This window comes from Gouania willdenowi, chromosome 5 (assembly GCF_900634775.1).
Source record: "Gouania willdenowi chromosome 5, fGouWil2.1, whole genome shotgun sequence".
NCBI lineage: Eukaryota > Metazoa > Chordata > Actinopteri > Blenniiformes > Gobiesocidae > Gouania > Gouania willdenowi.
This window is the reverse complement of record NC_041048.1, coordinates 36,402,069-36,412,831: the sequence shown is the minus strand read 5'-3', so window position 1 is coordinate 36,412,831 and position 10,763 is coordinate 36,402,069. Positions and strand designations below refer to the sequence as shown.

General features: G+C 40.1%; 1 protein-coding gene across 2 annotated transcripts in view; it reads right to left on the bottom strand.

Annotated features, from left to right (window-relative positions):
- Positions 1–3,271: 3,271 nt before the first annotated feature.
- Positions 3,272–10,763, bottom strand: part of LOC114463621 (protein FAM19A1-like) — a 229,875-nt gene continuing 222,383 nt past the window's right edge. For both annotated transcript variants that reach the window (XR_003674112.1, XM_028447289.1), the window contains one exon: positions 3,272–4,420. Coding sequence is in view for 1 of the 2 variants with exons in the window: in XM_028447289.1 (XP_028303090.1) it covers positions 4,403–4,420 (18 nt within the window). In the remaining variant the exon portion in view is untranslated. The remainder of the gene's footprint in view (positions 4,421–10,763) is intronic.

The window sequence follows — 10,763 nt, the reverse complement described above, 5'->3', positions numbered from 1 at the left end:
CTGTCCACACAGAACACTTTGATTACGGATTTATGACCAAATAATGCCAAAAAAATGTACATATTGCAGCTTTAAGTGTGGTTCGTTACCCTACCCTTCGTCACCCTAAACCTAACTTTCCTGAATCTATAACCTATTACCTTCCCTCCTGACCCTAATCTTAACCATTCCTGATTATCCCTTACCCAATCCCCCTACACTAATCCTAACACTTCCCTACTATCCCTTAAGGCGGGCAATAACTGTACGATTTTTTCAATCGTTGTACTCAACTCCAGCTCAAATTGCGCGACTCAATTGCAGAGTCCGAATGTGAGCAGCTCACGATTCATGTTCTCACACTGTACGGACCGACACTCTGACACAGCCTCGCTGCTCACATTGTACGTCCATACACGACATGTCGGGGTCTTGTTCCCGGAAATGCGACACACAAATTAGAAGAAGAAGAAGAACACTGAAGCGTTGCCATTAAACAGAAGAAGAGACACTTGTGAATCTCAGCTAAAAGAGCTTTAAAAAAGAAAGCTGACGATGTGATGGACCAGGAGCTGGCTGACAGACGTGGGCAGTACATTCAGTCAATTCTACAGCGGTCCTACGGTGTTCGCACATGCACAGTGTGAGGGAAGCCGGTCCGTGGCACTGCTTCAACTGATACCCTCATGAGGAGCGACTGGATTTCAAACATGTTTGATTTTCTTACAACATACGATTGCTGATCGGGAGCTGGTCATGAGTGTTAACTCGCTTCTCGTAAACCCTGTACGCCACACAACAACACGATTTAGCAGAGACTCGGCCCAATCCCAAAAATGAATGAGAGAAAAATCAGATCAAAATGGGCCAAAAATCACAGTATATTCCCTCCTTTACCCAAACCCCCTACCCTAACCCTAACCCCTCCTCCCTATTTAGCACTTTAAAATTAATTTGAGAAATTTTAATTATTTCATGAGTTGGTTGGTTTTATGTCTGTTTTATGTTTTTAAGTGGTCTTTAAATCCCATTTTAGAGGTTTTCCAACAACCATACCAATGCACATCACCTTTCCTGTCCTTCTCTGAACCCTTTTAAATTAAAATTTGTGTGTCTAATGTTTTTATTTAGTTTGAATTTTAATCATTTTAAGTTTGGTTTTAAATGAAATTATATATACACATATTAAAGAGAAAATGTAAACACAATAGAAGGTTTTTTGAAACAGTAAAGACGTCCTGCTGCCCCTGCCTTACCTTTTAGTCCCCTATCCTAACCCCACTAGACGCCTCCACCTCATCCAAAAAATGGCAACATAACTCCAAAGGTGTAATTTAGCAAACGACACTTAATGACAGCCGTCATGACACCTTGTTCATGCTAATGACAGATAAAGTATAAAACTTCAAGTAAAGTGTCACCGACATTTCTTAGTTTCCTACTCAACACTGAATCAGAGAAGTATTTTTCCTAAAAAACCCACAACAAAACAAGTAAAGCAGACAAATGCACACTTACACTCAAGTGATTCATTTGTAGGGAAAAATAAAAGCACCAAAAGAAACTTTCCAACGTTGGCACAAAGTCACCCACTGCCTAATTTTCTGCATGATGAACAGGGGAAGACTGCAGGACAGTGAATCGTATTAAACCTGCGAAAACAAAGATGATAACTACCCATTGAGAAGGAGAAATGCACGCTTCAGATCTTTTTCTTCTCGCATATTTCTTTGTAATCCTGGCAGCACCCATAGGAAATTGATGTGTCTGCCTTTTTTTTCATACCTTCTGCGACTGCTCAGCACGGCACCGAGCTCAATGGATCTAGCCAATTCCTAAATGATGAATGCACAGTAGTGCGTCCGTCGGGACGAGAAACAAATTCAATATCAGCCGAGAGAAGAGGCTGATATTGAAAATCATCTGGAATTTTGCCTGGGCCTGATATTGGAAATCTTTCTTCTAATTGCAAGGAATGAATTGAATGCTCTGTTTTGATAAATCCACTGCGTCACCAGGGAAATCGTACAAACGAAGCCTTGCAGATTCACTCGTGTTTAAATCGTGTGTGTGTGTGTGTGTGTGTGTGTGAGTTATTTCCATACTCATCCAGCGCCATTGTTGATTGCTTGTTCTCTCAAGTGACAACTCAGCACACACTGTTAATGTTTAACATAAATGAAAGTCTGACAAGATTTTCCATCCACATTTGACATCATACAGTATCTAACATCTCCCAGAGCGTGCATAGAATCCGTGTACCCCTCATTCTTTGGTTATTTCGTTTTAAATACAAATCAAAATAGCAAATAAACAGTGTGGTTATTTTGTTTTACAGAAATACAGAAAAATTAAAAAACCGGACAATCAGCTTTTTTTTCTGTTTTAAAATTAAATCTTCTGTTTGTGTAATATTTGGATGTTTACAAGAAAACTATGGATGAGAGCTTCATGTTTTGAGCTCACCACACAGAGGAGACCCACAGACGGGGGCTGACATTTCCTGTGATGCGTTTGATAAAATGATATCGTATCATGTTGTCCACCTCACACCGATGGCAAAGAGGCCTCATTTGTGTCGATGACGTTTCGTTAAAGAGTTATTGATGCTGGAAGTCTGAATCTGTGAACATTACTTTACCAAACAGTGTTACGGTCCACATCGTATCCAGATAAACTGGTGACTGACTATCGACTGATAGGCTGGTGTGAGGAACAATAGATGTTAGAACTTCTATCATTTGGCACTTTTCAAAACAATTACAGCTTTTTTGAGGGCAGTAAAAAATATTTATTTGCATGTCATAATACCGCTAGCCACCAACAGCAGCCGTTAACACACACGGAAGTTGATCACAAGAAACGAGGAGCACCAGTAGATTCATTACACCACCTCTGGTTCCTTTACTCACATATCATGTGCATGTTTTACATCTGTTTTTTGTTTTGATTTATTTATGTATTAATGTTTCAATTCACTAGTTCATCAGTAATGTAAAAGTCCACCCCCATCTGTGGGTCCACTCTGTGTGGTGAGCTTAAAACATGAAGCTCACGTTCATAGTTTCTCTTAAATATCCAAATATCTCACAAACAGAACAATAATTGATTTTAAAACAGAAAAGAGCTCCTTGTTTGGTACTTGATGTTTCTAAATTTGTGTTTTGGTTTTAAGTCAGTGAAACAACATACTGTAGCCCCACTGTTTGTTATTTTGATTGGGTTTTAAAAACGGAATAGCCAAAGAAGAAAGGGTACACGGATCGTACAGGAAAGTGAGACGACAAATCAGTATAGAAAACCATGTTTATTTCTCATAAGGCTGTCTGTTAATGTACTTACTGTATATCTACTCGGGGGCTAACTGTCTCCATTGTGCCAGGGACTTTCTCACTGTCATCTGTGAGACTGAGCTCTACACAACACGTCATTTCACCCACGGCCATGCTGCGCTGGTGAAAGTCACATCAACGGTTCTGAATGGAGGTAAAGTTTCTCTCCTGCTGCTGCTTTGCTACCGACACCGTCAATGATTGAGGGGGAAGTTCATGGCTTTGTTGTTAATGCTGAATTCTCCGCCGTGAGCCAGTTCTGTACAGTGTTTTTCTTTGTGATCACAAGAACGACACACGTTTTCTTGGTTTGAGCAACAAAACCGCGGTAGTAGGACTAAAGTCCGCCAAAAATGCTCATCCTTGTTAAAGCTGCGGCAGCTTCTTTTCATTGTAAGAATAGAGTTCTATGCAGGTTGCAGCAGGTTCTAAATAAAACTTTCAGCTTCCTAGATCTCTCATCATATACGTAATGTATTTATATACTGTATGTGTGGATATATACACAATTTATTTTACATACAAAGAAGTGCTGATGATTTTACACATAGGGCATGCCCACCAATTGAAATGTCCATCGTGGAGGAGAAACGTGAATCCATGAGGGTGAACCTCTAAGTCTTTGCCATGTTTTTAACTCTGGTCTCCATTTGTAAAGTCAGGAGCCTTTTCCTATCATGTCCCACACAGAAATAGAAGGATAGAGGGTATAATGTCCCTCCGTTGTTCCATAGAAGCTCCGTACCCTCACGAAGGGGGACATAAATGTCTGTTAATAATGTGCAACAACCTCTAAGGACCCCCCGCTAAGCCATGTATGTTTCTAAGGATGTTGGAGCCACATTTAGGACGAGCTGCACACAATCCATCCACAGCTGTGAAGAGGAGGAGAGTCACCAACATGGGGCTCATTGATCAAACACAAGATTTGTCTGCTTTCAAATCCTTGGCACTACATAGAGCGCGCTGTTTTTATCAGATCGCAGGTATTCCAGTCAGTCGCCATGGATGTAAAAAGTTTCAGTCCAAGAACAGAACGGGTACACGGGAGAGGGGGAGGGGGAGGAGTCTGGTGCGGTCGCAGCTCTCTGTTAGGTCCTGGGATGAATCTGCAACACAGAGAGGAGACAAAACACAAAGACACTTGGATAGAACAAAGGCAGACAAGTGAGGGCATTACACTCGGGGGGAATGGCTTCAAAGACAAAAGAGAGTCTGCGTAAGCTTTGTAAAGCCCTGTCTTACCTCCCTGTTTTTTTTTTGGTTTTTGGAAAAAACAGCAATGTGAGTGGAAACCAAAGAATAAGCTCTAACGTGGCATGTTTGGTGAAAGCTGCTTTACCACATGAAGGGGACATATTAAATTCTACCTGTATGCAATGCATAAGTTGTTCTTATTACTACTAATGCCAGAGTGACTCCGAAAACATAATCAAAGGGACATTTCTGCTGTTTTCATGGATTGAAAGTTGTTGATATTGTCGCTTCCACGAAAACACGATAAACAAAGCCGGACAAAAACAACGTCAAGTGAATGACTGTCTTCTTTGTCCGGCAAAGAAACATGGGACCCACCATGTCCACCCCAATACTTTCAAATGGAGTGTCTAGAGCTGGAAGGGCAATCAAAGGGGCTTTCCCACCTGACTTTTGGCATTTGTGACAAGATGTGCAACAGTTTTTAACATCCTCATACAAGCCTGGCCAATGGAACCTCTTGCTGATTATTTGTAAAGTCTTCCTGTAAGCTACATAGCCCCACCCATGGGATTGAGCGTCCAAGTGTTAAAACTTAATTTCTATACAACAATGAGCTGTCGACTCTCTTCACTCAATATTAATATAAAAGATTGTTCTCAACAACACGAGAAACACGAACACTCAAAGGCTACGCTCACACTGCAGGCACATGTGATCCAAATACGATCCTTTTTGCCCATATGCGACCTGTATCTGATCTGTTAAAGACAGTCTGAACAGCACAGTTCCAATTTTTTTCACTTTCATGAGGTCTTAAATCCAATATGTATCTGTTTTTTGCAATGTATTTTTTTTTTTTTTTGCTCCTACATCATCACCATGCAAAAACTTCATAATTCTGAGTCACCTTAGGACCTCTTGTCCTAATTGTGCATTAAGACCTGCAGTGTGAACGTAGTGAGAGAGCTCAAACCTCTGCCAAGTGCCAAATCTCCTCTTTGCCAGATATTGTGAGTTATCTGGATCAGTGATCCTGATCATGGTTCCATGAACATTCACACTTAGAAGGCTTTGAAGAAAGTTACATGTGGCCACATGTGGCCCCCAAAACAAATCCCAAAAAACAGTTTAAAGCCCAACATAATACAAAACATGACTCTCATAACAAACAAATCTACAGCAGAATGCACAAGTACACGAAAACACACAAAAAAATCCCAAAATACACTAAATCAATCATAAAGCAAACAATGACAAAAACAATGACAAAAACAGACACAACAACCACTTAAACAAAGTGACTCCAAAAACACACAAAAAAACAACACACAGAATTGCTCCAAAGACACACAAACTATCCACAAAATTGCACAAAAGGACATGAAAATACAGAAAATAACAAAAAATACAGGAAGTGATGCCAAAAATGCACAAATCAACAACATAACTGCAGAAAACGACAGAAAAATACAAAAAATTACAAGAACACACAAAAAAAAATACACACATAATGACTCCAAAAACACACAAAATTAGAAAAAAAAAACCTGACAAATCAACAAAACTAAAGACAAAGACAAAAAAAGACAAACTCTCCATAAAAATGCCTGGATCAATCAATATTCTAAATGCTGACATGAATGTTGATAATGTGGCCCTCAGATCAGATGCAGCAGTGATAGTGTTGCCCATCCCTGGCAGAAGGTCCATCTTTGTTAAAAGGATGTCAAAATCTGTCCAGTACTTTTGACCTAATCCTGCAAACCAACAAACAAACACATTCCTGTGAAAATATCCCCTCATTCACTGAGGTAATAAAGGCAATAATTAAGTAAGTTTTAAATGACGTGGTTAAGCAGCTTTAAATACATTGTTTTCATAATGTTTGTGTTTGCTTCACAAATTGATTGCGTTTTATCCTCGACTTTAGCACATTCTCTACTACATTATTTGGTGCCTTCCGTACTTTGGCTGAATGGAACTGGAGCTGCAGGTCTGAGATTCTGGTTCGGGGTCTCTAATTTAGGGTGTACTCACACTGGCAACTGGGGCCGTTCCAAGCTCACAGCAGGAATCCCCCCCTCCCTGTCCCTTTTCTGGCACGGTAGAAAGGACGTGATCACCAGATCACATTCTGTTAATTTCATATTTTCTGTTGCGTAGGGTAACTATAAACCAAGATTTACCCAGACACGTGCTCTTTTCACGGACTGGGTTTCCCAGGGCCCCTGAACGCATCACGTTAATTTAAATGACCGTAACTCTGCTCATATTTGCTCTATCGGAGAAATTCCACCAGTTTATGAAAGATAATAAGTTGCTCTTTACAGCCAATGTTGGTACATTGCGGTAATTTTACTCACACGTAACGGAAACATTAAAGATGCCGCTTTGTTTTGACGAAATCGACACAAGGAACAGAGAGAACCAAGTGAGTGAGAAAGAAAGATTAAAACAGACCAAATAACGGTGGATTTATTAAAAATGAAAGACTCTCTGACGATAAAAACCACCATGAATGGAGGTTCAAATGGATTTGAAAACAAAGGAGGAAACTGAGCCTATAAAGGTAAGATCAGTTTAATTTCTGGATCAATAAATGTCGTTCTGATTTTGTGGAGCTAGTCTTTGTGTACATTAATATAAGTGTAAATAGATGTTTTTAATGTTTTAATCATCTGAGCATATTTATCTCCATCACTTTCAGTTTTCCTTTTGATGAACATGACATTATCTAACTCTTCTTTTATTTCTTCTTCTTTAAGTCCATGCAGAGTGGACACGCCCCTCCCTGGACATTAAAACCATGAGCTGATCCTAGTTTCCATCATCAGGTCTAGACCCATCACTTCTACAGACAACAGACACAATAAAGCTCAGAGTCAACATGGGATGCACTTATTTATTGAAATGTATATTAGATGATTATTTAATTTTCTGTAATTTTATTTTTTAGGAGATGTTTTTAATTGTTTCAATAATTTAGAGACTTAAGGAACAGATTGTTATAATGCATAATAAAGGTGATTTACTTGAGTCAGCACTAATTTCAGATTGTTTTTAAGTCTTTGTATAAAAATGCTTTAACAGGACAACAATGATGTGCAGAGCTGCAGTAATGTTGGCTTCATACAATAATATTAATAACAACAACCACTGCACACGCCACCAGAGAAGCTTCCAGTGAATAATTTACAAATAAAAAAAAGGATGGTGACATTGAGATCTCAACGTCACCATCAGTGAACTTTTTTTTTTTTGTTTTTTGTAAATTATTCACTGGAAGCTTAGATATTGTGTGACAAAGATATCAAAGTTTGTTGTTTTGAGAAGAGTCATATTTATGATTAAAAGTTATGATTGTATTATATTCTAAAGTTTAGAATTATCTGGCTCGTCTTCCTTTCTTTCTGTTCACATCATAACCTTATATTTAGTTCTACAAAATGTGTTTACAGCTAATTTTACTGATTATTGTTACACATCATCCTGCATGTGCATTATATACAGTATACATGTGTAGATTTAACTGTTGGAGAAACCATTTTATTAAATACAAAACAAACAACATGCAAACAGAAAAACAAAGGTAGAAATAGTTTATTTAAATTATGAAATTAGTGAGTTGTTAAAGTGCTGAGGTGCAGCGGAGGGTCTTCTTCTGCAGAGACGTGATGATGAGGGGTCCGAGTAAAACCCAAAATTCCATGGTAATTTTGAGGGTATAAACATGCATATAAACACATTACTGGTATATTAACCAATATAAACCAAAAAATATAGAAATGGGACATTTTACGGCTGCAAATGTGTAACATATTACTGGTATTTTGAGAACAGGACACATGTAGATTTCTGAGCAATTCGTTAAAGTTGTGCAGGACTAACAGGAACTCCACATACTGAAAATTGGTATTGCCACATGTGCACTAACACAACACGACCTAAGAAGAGAACAAAAATAAGATTAAAAATAAATAAATAGTTGCAACAATTTGCAGTCTTGTTCCAGGTTCTGCTGTCATAATATTCCCATCCTTGTACTTCCAATGTTTTGTTTTTAAGGTTCATGTTACATTTTGCAAAAAGTTGCACTTTATTTCTGGCTTATTGATTTTTCTTTGGAAAATTATTACCCTTTCTTTCAGACATTTCATTTATTTGGGCTTGTATTTGTGATGTTCTGTTTTTGGTTACATTTAGATGAATAAATTAATACACTACACTTTGCTCCCCAAGACACTGTGTTTGTTTTCATTCTACAGAGTTTGTGAGTATGTGTCCCAGAACACTGAAACACCATATACAATATATATTTATATTATTTATACATTAGCAGCAGTACAATGTCCAATTTCCATTTTTTTCTGGGTTATATAATAGCCAACCACATGTGTCCTGTCCACAAAATACCAGTAACATGTTACACATTTGCAGCAGTAAAATGTCCCATTTCCATATTTTCTGGTTTATATGGATTAATATACCAATAATATGTGTTTATATGTATATTTATACCCTCGGAAATACCCGGACCTGATGATGAGCTGCTACACTCCGTTACTGTCCCGCTGTCGGCTGAACAAACATGTTTATGTGCCGCAAAGCGTCGCGCGGTACCAACGTCATCACATTTTGCGCGCGAGTCGAGTCGAGTTGTGCGTGCGCGGCCAACCGTGCCAGTCTGGCACGCTGTTTGGACCACCTCTTCCAGCAGGACCATCGGGCCGTTAAACTCCCTGCGGTGCAGTTCACACCTACGCAGGCCAGACAATGGCCCCCCATGGTTTCACACATGCACAGAGCTGGTTAGGAACGGCCCTGGTTGCCAGTGTGAGTACACCCTTAGTTAGCCTCAGTTTAAGTCCTTGACGTGTTCTAATGGTCTATAGTGAAGCCTTGAGACTGCTATTACAAGTCTTACATTTCAGCATCCGGCGCAATATGAACCGTGTGTGACGTGTGCAACTGTCAGTCGTCAGGTACATCGTTCCCAGTTTTACTCTCTTAGCGTTTGGCAGCTAATTTTCTGTTAATTCTACAGTGAAGACGGGGAAAGTTGTGAGCGCACCGTGTGGCCAATTAGAAATAAATAATCCTGCTCAACAGAGACAACACATCATGACATTTCCAGAGGGCTTGGCAGGTGGCGTCCAGGTGTGGGGAATGGATTGTGGCGGTTGCTACAAATCACTGCGTAAGCTGTGGCACAGTCTCAGAGCTGAAGTAATGAAGAGCCAAATGCTTTTAATGATATTGTTTGGAACGGAGAACTGTTTACCTTCATGCACCCATTGTATGTTGGATTATTGACTATTATTGAACTGTTTCACACATGTTTAGCTGATAGTTCAAATCATTTGGAAACTATTTTAACAACACAAAACCAAACAGCAGAATGGTTTCTACTATCCATCCATCCATTTTCCTCCGCTTTATCCGTGGCCGGGTCGAGGAGGCAGCAGTCTCAGCAGAGATGCCCAGACCTCCCGATCCACGCACACCTCCTCCAGCCGTTCTGGGGGGACCCCGAGGTGACACCAGGCCATTTCAGAGACATAGTCCCTCCAGCGTGTCCTGGGCCTTCCACGAGGCCTCTTCCCAGCAGGACATGCCTGAAACATCTCCCGAGGGAGGCGACCAGGAGGCATCCGAAACAGATGCCCGAGCCACCTCAGCTGGCTCCTTTCGACGTGAAGGAGCAGCGACTCTACTCCGAGCTCCTCCCGAGTGAGTGAGCTTCTCACCCTATCTCGAAGGGTGCGCCCAGTCACCCTGCGAAGGAAACTAATTTCGGCCGCCTGTATCCGCGATCTTGTCCTTTCGGTCATTACCCAAATCTCATGACCATAGGTGAGGGTAGGAACGTAGATCGATCGGTAAATAGCTCCCTCTTCACCACAACAGTCCGATACAGCGACCGCATCACTGCGCCCGGTCCGCGTCCACAGCTTCTGGCTGTTGGAACTTGGAACGTCACCTTCTACCATTTAAACATGGAAAAAACATACATGTTGTATTTTCAGTGATGATTGGTGATGTTAACAAACAATGAGCCAACAGGAGCCAAACACGGACCAGTGTGATTTCAACAGATTATTGATGCAAAATGAACGATTTTAACATTAATGTGCCCTAGTTTGAACTTCCTCATATAAATGATATATAAAGTATGTAAGGCACTGACAGTAGTGATAGACATCAGGGTCTTCACTTCACTATGACCAATTTTTACTAAATGTGGGGGAAGTT